Source organism: Varroa jacobsoni, unplaced genomic scaffold (assembly GCF_002532875.2).
Source record: "Varroa jacobsoni isolate VJ856 unplaced genomic scaffold, vjacob_1.0 scaffold_300, whole genome shotgun sequence".
Classification (NCBI taxonomy): domain Eukaryota; kingdom Metazoa; phylum Arthropoda; class Arachnida; order Mesostigmata; family Varroidae; genus Varroa; species Varroa jacobsoni.
Window position 1 is genome coordinate 42,690 of NW_019213202.1, and position 25,687 is coordinate 68,376.

The following is a 25,687-nucleotide window of genomic DNA, read 5'->3' on the forward strand; positions in this document are numbered from 1 at the left end:
CAAAACAGACATAACAGTGGGTTACCATTTACCAGAGCTATGGACTCACCGAGCAGGAGTATATACGCGCTCGGTGTTTTCACCGGCCCTTCGACAAAATTGTGCGTGTTGGAAACCGCTATAGATGAAACAGTTTAAACGATATAGAAGTTCATGGATGATCGTAGTTTGTGCGAGTGCTACATTTTGATTCCTGTTGCTGAGCAGCCCTCTGCTGATCGTTGAACGATAAACGACACAGAATTTCTGCTTGAGACATTTAGAGGCAGATGGTATTAACCGACAGATTCCCATGTCGTCACGTAAAGTTTTTGTGTTCGAAACTTCTCTCAAAAAGGGGCTGCACTTTAGCGCAACTTAATGGGAATTACCAAGTGTTCGATTATTATTGCAGAAATTTTGTGACTTGGGCTAGAACAGGAGATCGTCCGAAGATTCGCCTGACACTTTCAAGTTACATTTTGGCCAGGAACACCGTGACCAAATCCAACGTGATGGCTCGCGGTAAACTTCGAGTAATCGAACTGTCGGCTGGTGTTGAAGGTCTCGAACTAACAGAGGGAGCAGCTAAGGTGCACCTTAAAAAAGACCAAGGAGTATTCTACAATCCAGTGCAGTGTTTTAATAGAGATATCAGGTATCTACATGAGACACTTGATGAATCATTTAACTGCATGGACCATTGACCTGCAACCTTACTTAGATCTAGATATTAATGTATATGATATTTTGATGTGTATGATGAACAAAGTACCATTGTTTATATAATATTAACGGATATATAATATATAATAATATAACGGATTATATAATAGATAGTTTAATTATTAGTAACAGCGTAAATGAGTACGAAGTTTAAATATCCCTATAATAACAATGAATCTACGAAGTTTTTCATGAGAGGTTGCAAAAGCCGTAACATATCGGCCATTTCTAATGCTGTTCGATTGTTAAAATTTCAGTACTGCTGTTATTAACGAATATCTTCGCGAGCGAAAGGAGTTCATTATTCAAAATGTAAGGTTTTTTACCATTGAAAATCGATGCGGCACGTAACATATATATATATATATATATGTGTGTGTGTGTGTGTATAACAATAATATAATGATAACGTCAATATAAGTGGTACAGAAGTCTGCTAGGGCAACACACGTAATAAAAATAGAGCTTTTTGAAAATGAAGAAGGCTCGAAACATCCAAAATAGCATATCTCTTTTTTGTTATACGATTGCAGAAAAAATCGTGGGAGCAGCGGGCTACGATACTTGAAGCACTTGCAGCTTCTGGATTGCGTTCTATTCGTTACGCGCTCGAACTGGACGATGAGTTCATCAAGGAAATTGTGGCCAATGACATTTCAAAGAACGCCATCGAGTCTATACGAATGAACGCGCAACTAAATGGCTTGGGTAACAAGATTCGTCCTAACATGGGTGATGCTGTTCTTTATATGTATCAATGCAAATCAGAAGGTCGGTACTTTGATGTCGTTGGTAAGTGCCTAGTACTGTCTTCGGATTTACGTTTTTGTATTGATATAAGATACACAACTGTGCATGGCGGGCTTGCACCAGCGGCTTCCAGGCTTTGGTATTCAAATAAGCTTTGTAATTCACTGAGCAGCTGCCTTGGATTTGTGATACGCTAATTGAAAAATAATTCAAATTCTTGGTTACATATCAAAAGGTCAGATTATCATTAGGTATCATTAGAAAGTCGATTATGGCGCTGTGGAATGAGTACTAACTTGAAAAAGAGATTATGTCTAGGTCTCTTATTTGAGTTAGCCGGACGATATGCTTGGGTTTGTTACAACAAATCGATCAAGGTTTGTTTAGAAATGCTAAATAAATGCGCATTTATGCCTGGATATGTGAAATAAGAAAAATTATATGTCCATTTCCTGCAATCAATTTACGGGCGTTTGCGGCGACTAAGCTAACCACTGCATTTGGTTTAATTTTGATTTTACTAGATTTAGATCCTTACGGCTGCGCAGCCAAGTTTCTAGACCCGGCAGTTCAGGCTGTGCAGAATGGTGGCCTTCTTTGTGTGACAGCTACCGACATGGCCATCTTATGCGGGAACACTCCTGAAACATGTCGTGCAAAGTATGGATCCGTTTCTCTTCGAGGGAAATTCTGCCACGAGATGGCTTTGCGAATTCTTCTGTGCAGTATTGAAAGTGCCGCTAATCGCCATGGAAGGTAATTTTATAAATCAATCACTCACGACGTTTTCAATCGAGCGTCAGTACCTTTGTTACTATTACAGATTCAAACCATAAATGTGCCCCATGTTTTTTGATCGCAGCCATTTTATTAACAGGATCTCTAAAGGACCAACGGTGATAGAACGACATAATCTTACGATCTTTCTCTTTCATTTCAGATTCATCACACCACTTGTCTCTATTTCAGTCGACTTCTATATTCGAGTATTTGTGAAGGTAGAAGCGTCTGCTCAAAAGGTAAAACTCTCAACGTCGAAGCTTGCTATCGTATACTGCTGTAACGGCTGCGAGAATTTTCATTTCCAGCCGATGGGAACTCAAGTTACAGTGGAACAGAAGACCCACTTTAAAAATTCTCGAGGCCCACCTGTAGGTCCTATTTGTGACAACTGTGGAGGCACTTTTACTATGGGTAAGCGACTGCCTTTATCTGAATACACACATTTTTTCATCGAATTTTTACTTGCGATTCGATTTGCTCATCTAAAGTCGCTTAGATACTGAATTTTTCAGGTTATTTTTCCGTTTAGGGAAGTATGGTAGTTTTATTACTTAGTGAAAGTAAGTCAGACTTGACACTAAGCCAAATCTCCATTCATTAATACACAATTTATGTAAGCAATGGTCATTTTTTTTGCAGGAGGTCCCATTTGGACTAATCCGATTCACAGCAGAGATTTCGTATTGAGACTGCAGCAAAGCCTTCGCTCATATACCCAACTCGAAGTTACAGACCTACCTGACTTCGAAGCCCAACGGAGGTCACTTGAGAGTCGGGAACAAGCATCTGAAATTGATAAGCTTTCAGTTGTCACTGCGGAAAACAGCAATAATAATAACAATAATAGTAATATCAGCAATAACCAGGATGATTGCAATCGCGGAGTTCAGAAGATCGGACGGACTACGGTCGAACGAGGAAGATTTCAGACGCTACGACGAATGCAAGGCATCGTCAATGTCATTTCAGAGGAGCTACTTGATGTGCCGTTACATTATACTCAAGAAAAGTTGTCACAGGTATAGGTCATCACATCTCTCTTTCTTTAATAAAAGAGTAGCCTGAAAAATTTCCAGCCCCAACATGAAGATGGTGTTAATCGTCAAAAATATTCTGGCGACTTAATCGTATACGCGTTGAACAATATTCGTGAGAATTTCAGCCATGTTGGACACCCAGTTGTTATTTGATAATCGTTTGTATCAGTCGAAGTCAGTGTTTCTGCAAAAATGAAAAAAATTTACCGAACCGTCATTAAATTCTTGCTTTTGAGGGCAAATTGCCTAGGCAAACCAAAACCGGAATGGACGATAATTATAGAGGATCTCCTGTCCCAGTGGAATTTTGGAAAGCTAAAGTTAAACGGCTGTTCTATCGACTGGAGAAGTAGTGACGATTTTTTTGAACTAATTATAGAGTTGTGTTAATTGGCTACCTTGAAAAAGAAAATGTCATAACCGAGGCATACTATACACCAAATGTAGGAAAGATAAAAACAGAGACTGCGGGAAAACGACCGCATTTGAGAAAGAAGAAAGCGTTATTTTACCAAGACAACGCGCCGCCTCTGACTTAACTGAATAGTTACTGTATTTAAAAAATCCAGCCTTCAGCGAGTTTCTTTTGTGTTTTAATCTCAGCATCTCGCCCGAGGGACGTTAATTTTCACCGTATGAAAACGCCATCACATTTGTAAGTGCATCTTTTGCAGGTGAGGATGCCAACTAGAATTTATATATATATATATATTTAAGAGATAGGAGCACTGCTAGAAGAAGCGTATAGACCTACAAAAAGACTATGTTGAAAAATAAAGCAGCATTTGATAATAAAAATGACTTTTTTTTTGTATTGGACTGGAAACTTTTCAGGTGCCTACGTAAATATTTATTATGTTAGATACTCTTTGGGTAGCGATTAAGGAATTGTAACTAGGTCAACTCAAATGGGGTGTACACAGTCGACTACGTTGTAACAAAATAGTCGGTAGACTGAACCGCGGGCATTAGAATATCTGGCACACAACTGATAGTACTTTCAGAACGACCTTCTTTAAAACAAGTTTGTTGAGAACTCGCTTCAAGTGCAATGCGTTGTGTTGTCGTTCTTGTTTAACGTACTTTCTGTTGCATACTAGTATTTTGTTCTTGGCAACATTTACGTAACTAATGTCAGTAACTCTGAGGATTTTATTGGACAACGACCTTTCTTTTACAAACAGGTCCTCCGTTCAGACACCGTGCCCATGATCAAGCTTCGATCCGCAATTATGAACGCCGGTTACAGAGTTAGTTCGTCACACACAAATCGAACGTCTGTGAAGACCGATGCTCCTTCCTACGTCATTTGGGACATAATGCGGCATTGGGTCAAATCGGTAGGCAAACGTCATATCATTATTCGTGTTCAAATAAATCTTTATATTTCTCACGGCCATGTGCGCAAATAATAATTCAGTTATTACTATTATGTCAGAAGGATCGATTTTGAATAAAACAGCAATGATGGATGAATGAGGATAGATTCAAATCGGTACAAATTACATTGTTATATGCTTCAGTTAAACTGCATTTCATGCACTTGTATAAAGAACGGTTATGCCTCCCCTTCGTTCTGACACATTCAAAGCTACACAATGGCGATTCAATAGGATCTGCCAAACTGATTTCAGGTAATTAGCTGCCTTACAGTGGCCTGGCCTCAGTTATTTTTTTTCCTTTTGAAGGGTAAGATGCGTGTCCTCTTGTCATATAATATGTTTCAGGCTTTCGATGAAATTAATGATATTAGCGAAGTAAAAATTCTGTTTTACAGAGGAAGATTGTAAAGTCAGCCGAATTGGCAACACGTCAAATCATTTTATCGCATAGCATTAAGACGAGCGTAAATTTCAACGAAAGGCAAGACGCAATTGCGCCATCTATGAAGGACAAGTCTCTTAGGTAATTACTTTTTTTGAATAGGTCTCGGATTAGTGTTAGATTAAATGAGGGAAAGATAGTTATTGCGATAGGGCATTTTAACATGGAAAAGTTGACTACCAGAGTTCTGAGACAGTAATATTAGAAAAGTATCGAGGTTAATTAGGTGATAATATCCCACTTGAGGCATAAGGGAACAATTTAAAAATGCCCCTGCGCAACCTCTCTATATGTTGTAAATACGTTTACAAATCAAATTATAAAATGTTTTAAGCAAGTTAGCTAATACTTTAAGCTTAAATGTTAGGCTTCGCCTAGAATGAATATTTCTTATGAAAGCATTAACATTGTAGGTATCAGAATAACCCTGAGAGAAACTGGGGTCCGAAAGCTCGAGCTACGGCTACCGATGAAATTGAGGAGAAACGAAAAAGGCTTCAGGGCAAAAAAAAACGTCACCGGACGAATGCTAATAACAGTGACGCCAATCAGCAAAACAACGTCAATGAACCTAGGGAAGACAAGAACGATAAAGAAAGTCAAGGCAGTAGTAGCGTTGAACCCAGCGGTCATAGTGAAGTATCAACGGACCTGGACGCGCAGCATTTAACAGAGCCTACGGCCAAGAAGATTAAGCCAGAGAGTACAACGCACGCACCTGCATGAGTAGTGCAGGATGATATACAGGTACACTTTAAATAGCTTGGAGAATCTGTTCGTTTTTCTATCCCTTTAGATGCAATAATCTGATATAAAGTAATGAGATCTTACTAAAGAAAACAATGCTTTTCCGAGTGACATGGTTTGTTATAATCGTTTTGTTTTTATATCTGTGCTTAAGTTTATTTCAAGTGGCAAAATGAAACTCTATACTTCGCCAATCTTTCCCTTGTTCGCTGCTATCTATTACACGTCTTATCGCGGTAACGTAAAAATAAGCTCTTGTGTCCGAATTAGCTAGACATTTCTGTTAGGCGCAAAAAACATTTATAATATAAAACTTTTTACGTGATGAGGAAATTGAAAAGATCTTATATTTATACATATGCTGAAGACTACACTGTCATTTGAAGATATATATTGGTTTACATGGTATTTTCAGACTTCTTCGCAAGACGCTTCATCTTCAAAATGTGTTAAAAAGTTTCATTTAAGTGAGAAGTATAACATAAAGAGTTACTCATTATAGAACTCGGTAGGAGCTGTTGTAAAACGATAAGCTGTAGGCTAGCTTTCTATGGAGGGTTCAAAAAATATTGAACCCTATTCAGTGCACTTTTTAGATTCGATTAGGCTGTTATAAGCAAATCCGATAGATTTTGAGATTGCATGATTTTTTAAATAATTGGGCTAGCATAATGATTTTTTATTAGTGATACTGATAGTCTCCTTTGTTTTTTACAAACTTGTTTTTACAGCGCTCTGGCAGGTTATGGACATCCTCATACATATCATTCTCCTTCTTATATGTAATTTTTCTATCTATGACTTGTCAAAATAAATCAACAGTAGAGTATACTTACCCACCAACTGCCCGTTTTTGAGGCATGGGAAGAGGTGTGTAATATCACAGACTTAAATCGAGAGAACAAGCGAGCTGAAACTAAAGTTGCATATTTCTTCAATTCAGGAATGAATTATGGCATAGAGATAGGGTCTGGTATTGTCATAAAATAACAAGACTGCGTGTTGTCGATTGTCGTACCAACGACTCATTAGTCTGTTGAGGAACTTGGGATAGCATTGTTCCATTTTTAACGAATTTCAGTAGCAGATGCCCTTGATATCCGTTACAAGTTCTACTAGCATTTTACATCAGAATCTGCTCGACTCAATTTGGTAACGCCATTCACTCGCCTGATTATTCTCCAGTGACTGTGTATAAAGTTTCGCTCACAGTACATACTTTTAACACACCATACGTACCTATGACTAACCTATAGTCAATTCCCAGGGGACTCATTTTTACATTTTTAGTATTTTGGTTATAATTCTATAACACGTTTCATGTGAAGTGATGGTTTTAACCGAAAGTGTCCTTAGATTTTAACCCCGACTTTTACGAAAAGCCTCCACGATTGCGGCAATTTGTTTCATATAGCTTCTTATCTTAATTCAGTAGATAACCATCTAGTCAGCTTGTTACTAATCTTCGGTATTCCAATCTCTATTCTTGAAACGTCTGCGTTATTCACGCAATGTGTTTTCGCTTAAAGCCTCCTTGCCTTATGGCTTCACCAACCTTCGATAGATTTTCGCAGCGGTGTCATTTTTAAGGAACGAAGACTTTACTACTGAGTGGTAATTTATGAGACCAAAATTCTGTCTACCAAGGGCGCGTTATTCAAAAGTTGTTTGATTTTAAAGCCAACCGGATTTGCTTGCAATAGCCTAGTAAGAAAAAAAAACTCTTAACAACCTGTTTGCTTACAATTAGTTTAACAGTAGCAGCTACTCGTATTGATGATATTTAATGATAATTATCACTCGGTGATAAGGCCATTGATTCATGACAATTATGATATGTGTTGACAGGGTGAAGTATATCATTTTGAAGTCTGATTAGCTTGCGCAGATGTTTAAATGCAGTCGTATTCGTCAAGCCCAGTTTAGTTTCCTCCAAAACTGTGTCACTTCAGTAGTATATCCATTTGTGTTGAGTTGAGAAGTAACTATATCGATAATTGTATTATTGCAGTGATGTGTTGAGTACCATTTTGTTATATCAACAATAATAGTTCTAAATTAATTGAAAGTTGTTATCATCACCATTTGCCCAATAGCAGCACATTTGAAAAATGTAAATTTCTAGATTAGGGAAGTACGGGTTAGATCCACAAAACGCCAAAAACCTTGGAGGTTTTGAGAGCGTATTGACATTCGTTAATTTAAGCACATTTGTGTTATATTGTTTTCTGAATAGGTGTAATAGATACACTTTATGATAACTGATGTCAACAGTGTGTAACGTAGCACCGTTTTCCAAAATGAGTGTTTAATTTTTCCTATCGCCATTCTTTGGTAATTTGTTTCATATAGCTTCTTATCTTAATTCAGTAGATAACCGTATTTTCGCTGATATGCTGAACCGTCATTAATATACAGACAACAAATGTGGTCGTTATCGATACAACTATCGCTGTGTTCTCGGATGATACCTTCAGTTTTCCTCTTGGCATCATGTATCGTTCTGACTATTGGGAAACAACCTTAAAAGACGGAATGTGTGGTTTACTTTTTCCTAGCTCGTCGCCCTGCTTCTAGCTGCGTCGCGCTTGACAAACCCGCCAGGTCGGACAAAGATAGCGGGGAAGATCGCTGCTGACCAGCTTTCTCCAGTTGTTTCGTACCAATGTCCAGTTTAGGTCCTACGATAACGTTCACTCAGCACTGAGCAATGTCTACTTGTAAACCAGTGTAGGATCTAATAAATATCAGAGAAATAGATGCTGTCTTTTGCCGTTGCTTCATGGCCTACTCAGTGTAGAGTTCACGGCCACCAGAGATGTGACCTGTGGTATGAACAGCAGACGAGCTATTCCTTGGTCCTATGCTTGGGAATGTAGACTTACCCTTGTTGCCATAACGTGGATACAACTGACATAAGGTCAAATATATAAAAATAAAAAAAAAAAGCGGGAGTTAAAAGAATTGGTTAGCGCATACGCTTTAGGTCGACTTGAGGATCGTTGACAAAGGCAGCTCATTCTTCCATGGATTTTCACTATTCCATTCCGTTTGTATGTTCCACCCGGCTAGTAAAGTTTGACAAACTCAACTACCCGGATGGAACATAATCTCGGTCACAGCTGAAAAACGCCGACAGCGCTTACGTCCACAATTACAATTGTTGTAATTCGCCAAAAGATGTAACATATGCCCTTCCTCCTAAAGTACAGCGTTTACATATGTTGCCTCATGTCTTTTAAAACTGAAATTGGCTAAAAAGAAAATCAGTCGCTGGAAATGTTTTCGTATTGAGCCTGGTCTAATACTTTGACGAGTTTCTTTATGTTTGCATTTTTAACAGAGAGCCTTGAAAATGCTACGCCACTCCTTAAGTTTACATATACACTATCCGTCAAAGAAATATCGTTAAGAGGTCGGATTGTCTTCGTCGTAATACGGTTTTCTGCTTAAAGTGCCTACAGGTAATAGAAACTAGTTTAGCATTGCCACGCTAACAAGAGAACGCAAACGACCCTCATTTGTAATTATCCTTTGAAGCAGCTGAGCGTTGCCGTGTCTCAGTTTTCGATGTTCAGTTTACATATGAATATCGTATGTTTTGCTTTACCCTGATGATGCTGTCCCCATTTACCGATGCCCAAGCGGCTTTCATCTCACCACCGCATCGATGAGCATATTTTCAAGGATAAACGCGCAGTATGTTACCGGTGCGCTACGAGTTTTTCAAATACTATCCAAGTGTGGACTACGCTGCATTCGTTAATGCCATTACGAACGAAAAGGCTATGCTGGCTAAGTAGAATCCCTTGTTTCTGCTGGTATCCTGTTTTAAAAGATGCGGTTTCAACAAGGAAGAATGTTTAAACGAGGGCAGCATACGCGCAATATTTTCCTTGGTGGAATATGTACCCTGGCTGTTTGCTGCAAGCCGTTTTCAAGGAAAATTAGTTGTTTTAAATAGAAAAGAAGACGAACTGTCGGCATGGATCGCTCTGTCTGTCAATTGCGGTGCAAATATTTATGGGGTGGATATCAACTGTTCGTTGCTCATACTCTCGTTATAGTCACTATAGTCGGCGTTGCTCTGCTGTTGCCTTCATTGACGAGCGTTGCCGTTGAGCTGAGCTCTGAAATGGTTCTATTTACGTTGCCGAACAACTTGGACAATATTGCTTTTTACAGAATTTGTTACGTATTAATATTATTTTATCTAAATATGTAATGAGGCGCTAGCGATTGCTCGAACTGCATCTTCGATGGTATCGAATTTGTCGTTAAATCTGATAGCAGTTTAGACATAAGAAGAGAGACCCAGATGGTATTTTCTTAGAAGGTTCCAGTTGCATTACGTTGTTGAAAAACTATTGATTGCTTTCCTACCTAGATGGCTGCTAAGTTACATGTTTCAAGCGGTTGCGCCGTTGCGGTCGTCGGACCGGGATCAGTGTCACTTGAAAGCCTATATTTAGCAGTAGTAGCGATGCTGAAGTTGTTGGAGTGCCTTAAGATCGAATGTTTTGCACAAAATTCATATATATATTATGGTTTTTTTACGAAAAAGGCACAAGTTCTGCGCAAGAGAAAGAAATATGTGCTGTTTATAGTAAAGACGTATCAGTGGGAGAAACGGCCCAAAGGATGGATCTGCCGCTTTCATTCGAGGAATTTCAGAAAAAATCATGAAGCTATTACGGAAAAACGGAACTAAATATTCACTTTTTGGCGATTTTCTAACGAATTTGGCTTCTAAAAAGTTTAATTTTTGTATGCCACGCGAAACTCTATAAATATGCAACGAAATCGAATTGTAAGGCGATTGATCACGGATAATAAAATGCAGAATACATACAATATTAATGTAAAAAAGTGATCCGTGGCAAGGCCTAGATTAACCCCAAGAAAGGTGATGTTATGTGTTTTGTAAAATCGGAAAGGAATCGTGCATTATGAGTTACTGCTCGGCAGAACGATCGAAACCCTACTGTCAACAAGCCATTTAAAAAATCTACCGGAACTAGCGAAGAGGAAAGGCGTCGTCTTCCATCATAACGATGCCACCATCCCAAATCACATATATTTTTAGCCAGCAGGCAAAAATTGAGAGAATTTGGATAGCATATTTTAACACATCTGCAGAATAGCGCGGATCTTGCATCATCAGACTGTAATCTGTTTCGGTCTATGCAGAACTCTGATAATGGTGTTAATTTAGTTTCAGTAGAAGGGTGCAAGAATCGCTTCTAGCAGCTTTTTGCTTAGAAACGACAGTGATGGAATTATGATATTAGCAGAAAAATGGCAGAAGGTCATTAATTGAAGTGCACGTATCTACTTCACTAGTGTTTTGAAATACAAAAGATTTGTTTCAGCTTTAGCTTAAAAGCTTTTTTGACAGTCCTATATATATATATATATATATATATTACTACTTTAGTGTTGCCTTTCATCTAGCAAGGTAAATGATTTTTCAGTACCAAAATGTGCATTTATTTTTACGCGTTCGCTGGTGTTCCGGTCTTCCTTGTTGGTGCTGTGTAGCTTTTAAACGATTACATACCTCGTTACAGAAGATTTCCTCAATCATCGTGCAACCATTATTTGTTCTCAGTCAGGATGAAGATTAGCCTCAACTGAAGAAGCCTGACAGCTGAATGGAATGCGTGTTCCCGTATCTACTACGGATACATGCACGACCTGATGAATTGTACAAGTCGTCATTATAAATCAATTGCGCTTTTTGTATTTATATTGATGCCAAATAAACGCAAAAGAAAACGTCTATGCCTTGTGAATTGATTGTTAGCTTATGTGCTAGCAAAGGTTAAAATAGGTAATTGAGCTGGTTCAAAGTAATAACGAATGCAGCCTAGCCTGAATAAACAAGAAAATGAAGATATATACGCGTCTGTTTAATTAGTTGCGTAGATAAATGAGGTCATCATCAATTAGGTTAGTTGTAAGAGATATACTTTGGCCTATTTTATTGGGTAAACCATTGTTGCTTTCGAACCGGTCCTTGAATTTTAATTTGAAATTAGGCCTGAGTCAAATTTAAAGCTATTGGATGAAACGTATAGTTTTAGAAGAGAAAGAATTAAAAAATGACACGGACTCATAAAGAAACAGTTTTTATTACTTGACTGTAGGATCATTTTTCATTGATTTACCACATTCCATGTGTTGCGTATAGCATAAAGCTCGTGGTATTTCAGATTATTCAATTTCTTAATATGAGCTCGCTATGCATTCACGTTTGATCTATGTAAAAATCCTCGTACCCCCTGTTCGTAACATTTTAGATATTGATATTAGCCTTTTCAAAAGCATTATATCCAACTGCAAGAGCATTTGTGTTAACAGGCTTTCTAAGTATCCAATGGCATTTGCACGTAACGTTACATTTTTTTCCATCATTTAATATTCTTTTCTCCGATTTGTCGTTCGCATGTCAAGTGATAGCTACAGCTGTCTACGGCGATACAATGTTTTTATCTGGATTACAATTTAATCCTTAGCTCTGTGGTTTTAGAAAAATAAATTTTTACATTTCATGAAATAAGAAAATAAAGGCAAACAACTGACTGGTTACGGAGTAGTTGAGGAATGGCGCTCACATCCATAAAGTTTAGATTTCGCTTCCCAATTGAGGTTCAGTGATTTTGTCGAATTATTTGATTTACCGAGCCTTCTATGATATATGTTGTATAGTAAAAGCACATTCAGGATTTGTCGTAGCATATTTCTGATCATAGTCAATATCAAGAAGTATCGAAAATAATTTTGTGATGAAGCACTGCTGTGCGGAAGGTTGAAACACTGCACAAAACAGGTACCCAATGTTGCTAAATGGAATAATCCCTGCATTTACTGAATCGTACGAGATAAAACTAATTTAGCGAGAAGCTGACACTGTTGTCATCCAGTGATTTCTAGAGTTTTATGAATTTTCCGTTGAAGGTAAGGAAAAACGTAGCGGGAAATGCATATACGTCGATGCAACTTCAGTACAATGGATGAATCGCTAAACTCGCGCCAATCCATCCAAGGCCTTGTACGGAAAACCTTGGAGGCTTTGAACTTACACCAAACACGGGCATTTAGTACACAGGTTGAAAGTTGACGGGAGTTAATTTTTTTGACGACTTTAAACGTAAAGGTCATATGAGAATAGTGTATAGTTTCCACTGCTGAGAAATCACCTAGAGTTATTTGCTCAACTGCGGTCAAATCTACCACACTTTAGTATTTGCGTTGAGCAGTACTTCGCAGATTAATATATAGTGGTTTTAACCTGTCATTAACTTTATTATTATCTAGCTGTCTGTTATTTTTGTCTAACCAATTCTGTCGAACTAGATTCTGTCATAGCTATATATATTATTTACCGGGTTGTTTAAAGACCCGATTGCGCATCCATCTCACATGGATGAGTCAGTAAACTAAGCGGGTCCCTTCTCTCTTTCTTGTGTTGTCCGCCAGCAAAACATACGCCTGATCCGATAGGAAACGTTAACGGCTAGTGGGGCTGTAGCGGGTATTTGGAGATGTCGAACTCTGAAAGTTTCCATTAAGAAAGTGTGAAAAATTCTAATTTGAGCCCACATGATCAGCGAGCCCAATTCTCTGCTAATCGGCTCGTCCCTCAGAAGGTGAATTTTAGTCCCCCGGTTACCAGGGGTTGTAGCAGGAACTATTGAGGATTGAGCTTGTTGGCAACGGTGTTGGCGAAAGGCGCGCTGGCGGCGACAGATGGACAAAATGCTACACGCAAGTAACGATGTGACAATCGTTAAATTCGTTCTGCCGACGTAGAACGAAAGCTCTGTATTGAGCTCATAGCATCATTAGCGCTTGAACTAGAAGTTGCTAATGGCAGAAGAGTGCCTGGACTTGGACGGTTTATCGTCTCCGGGAGGCAGCTCATTGCAGGTCAAGTATACAACCACCTCTCTCGGGTTATTACCTGCCTGTGGAACAGGTTGCGACCCATGTGGCTTTGCCGCTCCGTCGCGGCCGCCAGGGCCATTGCAGAACGACGCCGCCAACGTTCTGGCCGGATGGATGTATGCGTGCCTTTGTGTCGGTTTTTTCAGTGGCAACCTTTGCGTGCTATAGCAAAGTGTGTGGGGTTCGGGTAGCCGCCAGATGGAACGGACTGGGGCAAACTAAATCATAACTGAATCAGAATAGCTAGGTCACAAGTTTACATAGGGTCTACAGCCTCTACCTAAGTACGCCACCTGCCCCACCTAGTCGTACAAACTAATTCTGCCATCCTTATGCTAAATAACTTTCGTAGCTAGGCCTACAGGCGCAGTGTGAGCCAGGACCGCATAGATGATCAGGTTTACTCAATCGGCTTTGCTAAAACTGTGTATTGAACCCTATTAACAGTGAGTGATTAACTGGCTAGGGCTCACTCTGACTGAAGGTACTGCTGCACTGCTCTTGTATTATAGGATATAGTAAGCCAGCTTCCGTAAGAGCTATGGGTACAGTGCAAAACAGATGTATGATGTTACGCACTTCCAATATAATGTCAAAGCCATAAGCTGTGTCTGGAAGAGTATTATTTGTATAGAAAGCTAAAGGATAACAGGAAATAATGGGGTTCAGAACTCGCCTTCTGGGAACTGAGTGTTGCGCGGCCAAATTCAAGCGTATCCCCAATAAGTATTATGTGAAAAGAGATTCTCAAACAGCTACATGATGTATAACTAAATATTTATGTAAACTCCGAAAAAATTGCTTCTCCTTTTTAGGCGACCACCATAAATACAAAACGACGGCGGACGAATAAAGATAAACAGGATTGCCCCATCTGCATTCTGTTCCTTCTACACACTTCAATATTCATATATATGTGTGTGTGTGTGTGAAGAACTGCATAGGCGTGTTCTGTATTTTGTTTTTGAAAAAGAAAATTTATTATCGCCATATGCCTTTTGTCAATTTTTGCCTTCGTTCGATGTTTTGTCCGCTTATGTTCTACATTCTTCTGAAATTATGACATTATGATGATCTGCTGACATTTTGTTGCTGCTCATGACGGCGACCTTTGTCGTATTTGTTCCACTGTCGCTCCTTCCATTAAGTGAATTACCTGTGTTACTATGTTTATGTAGGGACAAGATTGAATACGTATTGCTAGACTCATTTTGAGTGTCTATTAGACAGAATATTGGAAACTTAGAGAGTATCTCTGCTCATCTGTCTAATGCAGGATATACCTGCAAGAGCAGCCGGGACAAAAAACGTTCCATACTTTATACTGATTCATGCATACGCGTTGGTCTTGTATGTGGTTATGACTTGCTGACAACCCAATACGTGTATTGTGGGTGTCGCTGGCCACGTCAATCCTCTACGGACACCTACAGTGTTGCTTAATGATGCATTACGTTCGGTTGTATCTCCGTGTTTGTGCACTGCAGATATGAATAATATAAACACATGAAACAATAATATGTCAAAGCACGCTCGGCCTTCGCCAGAAAATAATAGCGAATCGCGGATCGCCGATCCAGCGCTGATAGACGATCATCACAATCTTCGCCAATGACACTTCCGTCATGATCGTTATCATCCAACGGCCACCCTTAACACGAATGAATCAATGAATATTTATGCGTACATACTGTTACACAAAATTTGTCGCTAGGCAAGGAACAGATGCAGTTGCAGCGGCGGCACTAACGGCGGACCAACTAGAACCAATATGTCAGCTCGTCTCGTGTTTTTTTACCGACAGCGTCATAGGTTATGTGTGAACATACACCCTTCCCTGTAGCTTATACGGAGTATCGTAAAATTCCCAATCAGTTACTGAGAGATGGCCGAGCCTCAGTAAATAGAGCATTGTTTTCAAAGAGCATCAATATGAATATTACTTCTGTAAGCTGAAATTTATGATGAACTTAAAAAAATGCACAGACCAAAGAACTGGGGCGTGCACGCTTCGAAAGTTCACTCTATAAGTAATACGACCTATGTAGGTTGACTAAATTATACTACTAAATTACACCGATTACGCTTTATTTTCCCGTTTTAAAATGAAAGAGTTTAGAATTTCTCATTAGAGCCTAAGATTTTTGAAAAGGACATGCATACAACTAGAACTTTCCTCGTTCAGGGTAACCCAAACGCCAGTCAGGCTGGCAGAATGCTGAAACAAACTTTAGCTGTGCAAGGTAATATTGTAAATTTCTTTGATTTAATCCAGGATCTTAGGGGAACCTAAGAAGTCGTCATTGAGTTTTTTTCAACACAAAGTGTGCTCAAAAAGTTAACCGTAACATACGGCAAAAACGAACGACACATGCTTTGAAATAAATCAGCTATTTTGGCAGTCCGGTCTACCGCATATTGTTTCGAGGAAATCAATATTACTGCGCGTGTTTATTTAAACGCGAGAGCTAAGGGGTCATTCGATTAGAATAGGAGGGCCATAGCGGGACCACTGCAACCACCTGACCTATCCAGTTTTTGTTTTGCTGACAAGAGCTAACAAAAAAAAACTCGTCTATAAAACTTCTTCTGACTTTTCTGACCGTACTGATAGAAAAGGACCGCTATTTTGACAATATGTTCAGAAACGAGTTGGTAACCGAGTGTATAAGCTTCCTCCTGGATCATGCCGACACACTCAATAACTTCGAAAATGCTGTGCTGTCACGAGTGGGGTTTGTCTTGGCATTTGAGTAGCGTTTAAGTGGAACCAAAGCAATCCTAAATTCTGGTCACTATTCTATATAGTTAACCTTTGTCTCAGCATTTTGCCAACCTCATTGGTGTTTGGAAGAACAAGAGACGTTTTAGTTGTATGCATGCACCTTCAGCTCTGAGGCCATAACGAAAAAATTCAAAGCTATCTCGTTTTAAAATAAGAAAATCAAGCGTAATATATTAAGCACGAACTTCTAGTATTATTTGTTTTTATCGACTTACTTAAGTCATCTCAACATGTGGTCATTTTTCAAAATTTGTAAGCACTTCCACCTTAAAGTTAAGTAATCCAATGTGATGAATTGAAACCTTCATTACATTACTTGCTGTCAACACTTATTTTTTTTGTTTTTTTTACAATAGCTTGAGTTGTCGATTTGAATAGTACAATAAAGAGAGTAGATTTTTCTCTACACACAAAAACAAAAAAAAAACGTTGTCAATAAATGCAGTAGTCCTCGTATAATCGCCTCACTTGGCTAACTAATATCTGCTATATGTCTTTTTGTTGCTATGAATTGGCGGCAAAGTCAATGTTGGTGCCTTATCTAGTTTTACACTGCATTTACTGAGATAGTGAAGCCATCCTCCTCATAAGGAGTGCTGAGATAATCAGTGCAAGTGTAGCCACATGGTATTGTGCGAACTCAGATCAGATGAGACTACTAACGGTGGTTACTACGATATCTCTGTCTTTGAAAGCGCACTATTCGTTTGCGCGGTCGCCGAGCGCTGCAGGACTCACCTTCATCAGCAGAGTGACGTTTTTCGTTGTAAATTCTACCAATTGGTTTGAGCCGGATGTGTCGAATGTGTTTGTGTTGCAATCTACTAATAAACTGACTATCGTAGATGTACATGTGCACATGTACACATACAGCCACAGCCAGACGGACCTTGAGTAGACATTCACAGTCCTCCATAGAAAGTGCTACTAATCTCGCCTGGTGTACTCTTATGTCAATTCTTTCGCTGCACTGGCTGAGCGTGCGTTGTAGATCGTCCAAAATGATGAAATGACCTGGTCGGTTCTAGTAGTAAGAGGAACAACGTTACAGGGAGCTTAATAATATCATTGAAGCTTGCTATCTACATCTATCAACGCCTGATAAACTGCTAACGGCTATGTCTAATTTTTCTATACTAATTACCGGCGTTCGAATCAAATGGAAGCCATAACGAGGCATTCCTGAAGGAGTGTGAGCTCTACGAAAACAGAAAATTGTCTGAGAAACGTAACTACTATTATTATTCTACTAGAGCACAGCAGCTGTGCGTAAATATCTCTTGAAAAGATGTTGCTAACGGTACCATGTCTCTGTGCCGATTCAGAGGTTACCGTCGATTCATCATCGGTGAGCATCGATTCCCTGAAAATGATGACCTTCTACTATCCTGTTATCCTGTAGCAAAGGTGGGAAGCTTAATAGCTAAAATCTACATACATCTCTATATTATAGCGTGTTGCGGCGTAATGGCAGAGGCCCCCTGCAAGTAAAATACGTATACCAGGTTCCCATGGTAGCAATCACTACGTGTCTTATATAAGTATCCAGTTAACCCAATGACGGCATTCCTCACATGCGACACAAAACCTCAGACTAATTCTACGAGCACCCATTTCTAGCTGGTCCCGGTACAATGGGTGTTCGCCTGGAGTGGCCTGAACTCGTTGGTCCGGCTAGCGCTTCGCAGCACTAGTGTTGTAATATGTAGCCTAGCTAGCACTCGTCGAGCTAACAACAGCGATCTTTCGGCAAAGGCTTCTGTTGTCTATTTTTCCATCATCTAGTACACACATATGCACACATCTACATACGCAAGCCATAACTCGACAAGCAAACGAGGTATGTCGCGATAGTCAGCGACGCTGCTACGCCTAGAGACATACCACACGCGCTCGTCGCGCCTGAAGAAGCGAAACACATCATTGATCACTTGGGTCGTTTGAGACGACTAGGTGGCGTATAGCACGAATGTCGAATCGACACGTGCGCATGTACGGCCATACATAGGGTCTTGCCTCTAGTACTGGGTAGCACCAGGCCTGTACCGCTCCTTGCCGCCCAAGTCCCTCGAATATTTGAACACTCACATTGTACATTAGGTTCGCATTTCATAACTTTCACCATGGCACCACGCCGCAGGCAGAAACACCAACAAGCAGCATATCTGCAGCTACGGCAGCAGTGACGATAGCAGGTAGGGAAGCAACCTTCGATATATATGCGTGTGTATGTGCATATGTATTGTGACGCATCAGGCCGATATCTGTTCTGATTTTACCAGGTGTAATGATGCTCGATTTTTTTTAGTAGCAAGCGTGCTGCTGCAACAGCGGCGACAGTGAGCGCAACGCTTCAACAAAACCGAGCATCCAGCCTACGCCTTATGTATTTTACACAATTTGCTGTTGCACATTGTCTACGATAAAACAGAACGTACGCCTATCGTACGCGTACGACTCTCCAAAGCCGGCCGAACTGAGTGACCGAGCTATAGATTTACTGGATGTGATGCTTCTGATCAAGCGCCACCTAGTTTTATCGGCACCAGCATGCAGATATATATGTATAATGTCTGCATCTCTCATTTTCAATATTATATCCATATGGCCTCAATCGAGTGTGAGGTGATACATCCTTCTTGCTACATATTGCTTGATAGTTATTTTATAGCTATCTATAGGAACCTCTGAATTTATGCAAGACAAATCAGTACAAGCACGACGCCTCTTTATCTATCCGCAGAAAAAGAAAAATTATAACACTCGATGTTTACTTGGGTTACGACGTTAATGACAATCTGTGACAGAATTACAGATAATCGCTCATTACTCCAAAGATAGCGAGTTTAGTATAGGGAATATTTATTTAGAGAAACACGATGCAATATAAAACAATATAGCAGAGTAAGCGTTGGTTAAGACCTGTTGATTCGTAAGGAGGAGGAAGGGGGGCCGTATCGTAGCACGATTGTTCCCCACCCAAAGACGCACGCCTAATGCTATTTTAAATAATATTAAAGTGTTTATTTTAGTCTACCCAAAAGATATCATTGTCTCGTTCCACTCTGCCATACTTGAGCCGCATACATGAGGCATCTAATAGATGTGCTGTCATTATAACTTATTGACTAAATTTACCCAATTTTTTTTTTCATCCTTGGATCCTATTTCCTTTGTCAAGGGTGAATATGGCTTCCGCGAAAGGACAACGTTGCCAACTAGGATATTATTAATCATCATAAATAGGCATAGGAAGCATGCTATGTATAAGTATTTTAAGTTCATGAAAGCAAAACAAAAGGGCCTAGCTTGCAACAGTGTTTACTTTGAGTGGGGACATTACGTGACGTTGTTCCCTATACAGACCGCAGTGAAGTGATTTGTGCCTTTTTTTGGCTACCGATTTCATATTATCCATGGTTATCTATTACATTTACATGGCTATTGTTAAGGCTTGTGTGAATGGGAATTCAGTGGTTCTGTCTCAACCACTAAATGTTTACCATATTTGAAATTTCGCTGGTACGGGGCAGGCTTAGGTGGTTCGCATGTACACACTCAATGGGCCCATTGGCGATTCGGCCATTTAACTAAATATCGCATTATGTTAGAGAGCTTGGAAGCAGGTCGCGTGAAGGCGGCCGCGGAACACTTCAAATTTAAGCTATACAAACTATAAACAGTTGATCAATCGCTGCTGTTTCACAACGTTCATTAATGACAAATTGACTAAAATCGTCAGGAAGTTTTTCTTTAAGAAATGTATAGTCATTCTAGATCTTCCTTGTTTACAGCTGCTTCATTCCTGCCTAAGACTTGCCAATAATAGCTATTATCGATATTTCGAGCACCATCTATTAGAGTTTATAAATAGGATGAAAAGATCACTTCGGCTTATAGCCGAACGTGTCAATAGCGATCGGTCTTTTTTTTATTTCGTAAGTACGAATTGTTGTTTTTATTATCGTTGTAGCTTCAAGGTTTGTGCGGCAGTGGATAGATAGGGTCGCTGATCCGTTCAGAAGTTCGTATATATAAACGTGACGCTACTGGGGACGTGGAGCGATATTGCTGCATGCGAATTTTCGTTTGTACCTTCTACTGGAGTTTGTTAACGCTGGCCTAAGTCGTCAAGCATCGCTCTAGGGTGACTGTAGCCACACGAAAAGCCCTGCAGCATTTGGCAACATTTCCTTGTTTTGGCACAGTTAGGCAATATAATGATCACACATTGCGTCCCCATGTGAATTGTTATTCTATTTATTATTCTAATTGCAATTCTAAACTCCAGATATGATCTTCTCGCTCCCAAGTTCTTCATTAGCGATTCGAGGTTCATTGTTATCTCGCATGATATCTCGCGGATTCACCAAGAGCGTTTGTTCTCGCCAAGCATGTAGTTCCTGCCCTTAACATACGAAGGCAAATGCTGTGTTGTTGTGTGACCGACGCACATTACGGAATTAACCGTTTTGAATGAGTTGTGTATTACTTGTGATTTGTCGGCGCTGCTCATTATCCGTGTGTGTGTGTGTGTGTGTGTGTGTGTGTGTGTGTGTTCGCTAAGCGGCGATGCATAGTTTCACGATTGTGTGTTGTCATTACCATGTACCTCCTTTCTATTTCCTCTGTGAAACATCGTCACAGCGTGCCATGGGACGCGTTCTGATGTTGTTGCTGGCCGTTCTAGTTGACGGTTATTTTTGATGACGCTGATGATCTCGTAGATGCTGCTGCTGCTTCTAAATGGCAAGGAGATTGTGCACCAGCAGCGCTGAACCCGCCAGCAACCAACCCGTTTCCCAAGCATCAACGGCTTATTGACTGTGTGCTGCTGTCGGTAGCGGCGACTCTTTCCACGTCTTCCTTGACTAACACTGGTGGCGGCGGCGGCGGCGGCGGCGGCGCCGCATCACGCGCGAGAGGGTGACGACGAGCGCGCGGCCTCTTGGCGTACCGCTGCGTCTGCTGTTGTTGATGTTTGTTGTTGTTTTTGCTGCTGCTGTAGATACACACGCACACGCCAGTTGCCACAGCAACGGCGGCGATGCTTAGGCCCCCTTGGGCTCTACTGCTTAGGGCTGCTTGTTCATTGCCAGCCTAGCGGCTGCTGTCTCGGTGGCTGATGGACTGTATTCGTGCTGCTGATGCTGCTGCTGTCGCCGCAGCCGCCAGCATCACCAGCTGTCGTCGTCTTCGCATCCACCACAATCGACACGATCACTGCCGACGACAGCCATCGCAACTGCGGCACCATTAGCAGCATCGCTGTGGTCGCGGCCAGTCGCACAACACTGCGCAGCGGAACACCAGAGCCACGACAGGACCGCATCACCTCTAGCTGCTGCGGCCACTCCGAAGATGAGAAGGACCACTTAAGACTACTTTTACCTCGAGTTGTCTCAGTATCTGCAGTGGCAGCGCTCGGTCCTGTTCCCACTGCTGCCGTTGGCGCAAGTGAATGCGACAGTTACGTCTATCTCCTATTAGGACTAGCGTTCCTAGCACTGCAACACTATCGAGCGCCGTTGACAACAACGAATCCCATCCGTCGTGGCGTCGGATGGAATGCCGCCCAACGTCGCATGACTGCAAGTAGGTGCAGGACAACGTTAGCCAACACTGTAGCCGTATTTCCTACCGGAAAGATCAAGGGAGACTATAGGCACGCGGCCGTGAGGAACGGCAACAACAACAACAACAAGCACATCGAAAGAGAACAGCCTCGAACGGCGATGCCATTGCGAGCTGAGTAGAGACTTAGGATCACTCCAAGTAGTGGAAATTGCACTAGGAATAGCCAACAGTCAACTACTGGAACGGCAACGCTGCTCGCCGTTCACCGTCTCAGCCGTTCTTTCTTTCTTTCTTTGTCTTAATATCACTAAAGGCAGAGAAGGAAAGACCAGCGATGAACAGCCAACGTTGGCCAGTAATCGCGACTAGAGTAACGAATCGGCGCCGCGGCAGCGACGCGAACGATAGCTGCTATTGACTGGCATCAGTGTATTAAAACGATGGTGGCCAGCCCCGACGGTTAGCGTTGAGCAACGAACGGTTGCAGCAGCAACGACGACGCCGACGGTGTAGCGAGTGCCAGCAGGAAGGCAAACGGAGCTGGAATAAAGCGGAACGACAATTGCCTCGGTAAGACGGCGGAATCGATCCGTCTGTTCTACTCAGCCGAACGATCGTTCCCACTACAGCAACGAGCGTCTATTCTAGTCAGAGGAGAAAGCGGGAAAAATGGAGCTAAGCTCCAAGTTCAAGCGTCAGAGTTGAGTTTATTGCACTTTTGTAGATTTACTGCTACATCAAACGAAAGAACAATGCCGCTATAGACAGTAGCAATAAAAAACAGTTGCTACCGGCACGAGTAGGATTCGAACGCGCGTAGTGAACCGTGCTGTCCGAGAAACGGACGCCAGAGAGCGACTGCCTTCCACAGAGATTATGCAAGCTAGGAAAAAAAACGATAGTGAAGATAGAGACGAGTGATAGTACATTGTCAGCAGTCGCAACAGAAACGTAGCCAGTAATAATAATAGTAGTAATTGAAGTAACTGCACCAACGAGGTCACAACGATCCAGACGAAGCAGTAGATAGCATCAGCAATAAACAAGGCTTCCTCAACGTTTACAACAATCATTTCCGCCACCGCAAAAACGACGGCCAACGCACTACATTAATAATGCAGTAGTGATAATATTTTGTGTGTTTCTAAAAATAGTTGGTTGAAAGCTATTGGCGACTGCCAATGTAGTGGATATATAAGCCAGTTTGCATCCTAACGCACCTCCATAAGCTGAACACTACCCACAAATTTATATGATTGCCTCCCGATCGCCATCTGCCACCATCATCATCATCATCGTCGTGGTCACAGCAATCCTCGCGGCTGCAGCTACGACTACATCTGGTGACGACGTCTGGAGGTAAAAACAGGTCAAACAACGTCTGACGCGCCGCTTTGCCGTGTGTTGGCGCTGCTATTTTGAACCAGTTAAGAAGAGCTTTTTGACTTGCTCTCGTCGCTCGCTCAGCGCAGTATCATCTGTCTGTTGATTCGTTCGTCCGTCCGTCCCTCGCGATAGAGCTGTCGCTATTGCCGCTGCAGCAAAACAGACGACGACGGGGGTGGAAGAGATCGATGAATGCTAGACGCTTGCAGGCGACTTGTGGACAACAAATGTACGGAGACACGGGTGTACTCACACATCGGATGCAGTAGATAGACAACAGACCCTCCAGGCCGTTGGTGAGGAGCAGCAAATAGCCAAAGAATGCTGCTGGTTGATACTCTTCATATTCGTTCATTGCTGCTGCTGCTGCTGCTGCGTTTTGTCAGCAGAAAGCAAGACAGTGTAGCCCGAGAATAGCAAACTCAACGGGGCGGCCAACGGTGCGTGGCACACACATACGCACGACGACGACGACGAACGCACACGGCCGCCTACAGCTAACTGCACTCTCACAACGATTCGTTGACGACGTTGAGCGAGCGAGCGAACGAACGAACGACTGACTGGCGGGCAGGCAGATAGGCCACCTAAGAGTGGCCGAGCTGCCACTGCCGCCAGCACCGTCGCCGTCCGCTAGAGGGTGAGTGACTTGTTGGATGGTCGCTGACACGAAGCGTCTCAGCATGGACTAATTAGCGAAGTTGTTCATACATCTCATTCGCAACTGACTATTACCACGACTGAGTGTAACGAGCTCTATACGAACAGTGCCATCACCGCTGCCCGCTATTGACCATTGCTCAGAGGATCGCCATACACGACGCGTCTGCGACCATGATCAGGAGAGACGTTGCGCGGATGTTTCGAAACTAATGGCAGAGTAACTAGCTTCCCCCCAAAGCTTCCGTAGCCCCACTTTCGTTCTGTTCGCATCATCTTTCTCCGTTGATGCGCCATTACGAGTCGCTCGTCCCATGGTATCCAGCCGTCTCACCGAAGTCGCCTTCCTCCTTCCCGTTTTCTTCGTGCTGTTAGCAGCGACGGTACCGCCGTCCATGCAACATGACCGGTGTTGGGTCTTCAGGCAACGGTGCGATCTAGCTACGGTCCTGCGTAATCCTCCAACCTCACTGTGCACTTACTTCACATCGTACCTTGCTTGGCTTACTATCAGGCTCATATCATGAAACCAGTCCAAATGCATTCTAGATCGTGGGGTTAGAGCACCCGTTGTCGTTGCCTGAAATCCCAAATTCGACCGATTCGAATTCAACTAAAGCTCGAGAAAAAATATCCCAACAGTGTGAATGGTTGTGACCGTGTGGATCCGGCCAGAGGAAACGAGTGCGCGAGTGAATCCTATGGCTAAGCGGTGTCACGCGTGTGCCGAAAGCAGCGCGTGAGTAACCGGCCAACAATCGGTAGGTCCACCGCCGAACAGGCTGACGGACAGACAGACGAACCAACAAACTGTGTAAGCAGATGTCGCCGCATTGGCCGTTAACAACAAACAAGGAATCTCAAGCAAAAAAAGTGGCGATTGCTTGAAAGCTTAGTCCCCCGGATTACTGCGGTTGGAAGGTATTGTTCGCCGTCGATGCCTTTTTCCAAGTCACAAAAGACTGAGCCACTTTTTCATTCTATCATTATCGATATTATTACACTTAATATAGAAGGTAATGGGGCATCTGATTTCACTAAGTGACTAACAAAAGGTATGGCAAAGAAATACATATATGATAAGAAAAAGGGTCAGCAAACGCAAAGTGATTTTTTTTATGTTATGAATCCAGCGGTTGTTCTCGTCAGAGGCAGTCATTGACAAGATAAATGGATTTTCCTCACCTGTCATCGAATTGCCCCATGGAAACACGAAGAAAAACGGCACAGGGCGAAACTGGTACAGTCGAGGAACAAAGTGTGTTCATTTGAGTACACCGTGTGTGTGTATGTGTGCGTGCGTGCGTGCGTGCGAGTATATATGTGTTTTTGTGTGTGTATGCACGTGTAAAATGGAGAGAGGAGTCGGTACGCGGCGGTTACGGACCGCTCTTAAGTATCGGTTAGCTTGAATTGCTCACAAAATGTATGAACCCCCGTGATCTTCGAATTCGTTGAGAGTTTGTAACAGCTTATTGGCATA

At 41.7% G+C, this 25,687-nt stretch overlaps 2 protein-coding genes across 8 annotated transcripts in view; both read left to right on the plus strand.

Moving 5' to 3' along the window:
• Window positions 1-24: 24 nt before the first annotated feature.
• Trm1 (tRNA methyltransferase 1) lies at window positions 25-11,630 on the plus strand. 6 transcript variants are annotated; one of them, XM_022830924.2, is made up of 11 exons: window positions 25-101; window positions 395-637; window positions 963-1,017; window positions 1,239-1,497; window positions 1,980-2,211; window positions 2,396-2,649; window positions 2,878-3,257; window positions 4,460-4,615; window positions 5,053-5,180; window positions 5,513-5,846; window positions 11,417-11,630. In XM_022830924.2, the coding sequence occupies exons 1-10, from the start codon at window positions 40-42 to the stop codon at window positions 5,823-5,825; spliced, it is 2,082 nt and encodes a 693-aa protein (XP_022686659.1). In that variant the 5' UTR covers window positions 25-39; the 3' UTR covers window positions 5,826-5,846; window positions 11,417-11,630. The 6 variants fall into 6 exon arrangements, 5 of the variants coding, with proteins under 5 accessions (XP_022686659.1, XP_022686657.1, XP_086823878.1 ...); XR_002679454.2 differs by adding an exon at window positions 6,262-6,313 and having other exon boundaries at window positions 41-637; window positions 6,578-11,630; XM_022830922.2 differs by having other exon boundaries at window positions 41-637; window positions 6,578-11,630.
• Window positions 11,631-19,353: 7,723 nt separating this feature from the next.
• LOC111259157 (uncharacterized) overlaps window positions 19,354-25,687 on the plus strand; it is a 91,784-nt gene continuing 85,450 nt past the window's right edge. For both annotated transcript variants that reach the window (XM_022830914.2, XM_086967759.1), the window contains exon 1: window positions 19,354-25,125. The gene's annotated coding sequence lies outside the window, so the exon portion shown is untranslated. The remainder of the gene's footprint in view (window positions 25,126-25,687) is intronic.

Excerpts from the sequence above, each read along its gene's own strand:
- Trm1 (XM_022830922.2), top strand. The coding sequence starts at position 270 with ATGGTATTAACCGACAGATTCCCATGTCGTCACGTAAAGTTTTTGTGT. Across the intron at positions 1,018-1,238 it reads AGGAGTTCATTATTCAAAAT|AAAAAATCGTGGGAGCAGCG; the intron begins GTAAGGTTTTTT and ends ATACGATTGCAG. Across the intron at positions 1,498-1,979 it reads TCGGTACTTTGATGTCGTTG|ATTTAGATCCTTACGGCTGC; the intron begins GTAAGTGCCTAG and ends TGATTTTACTAG.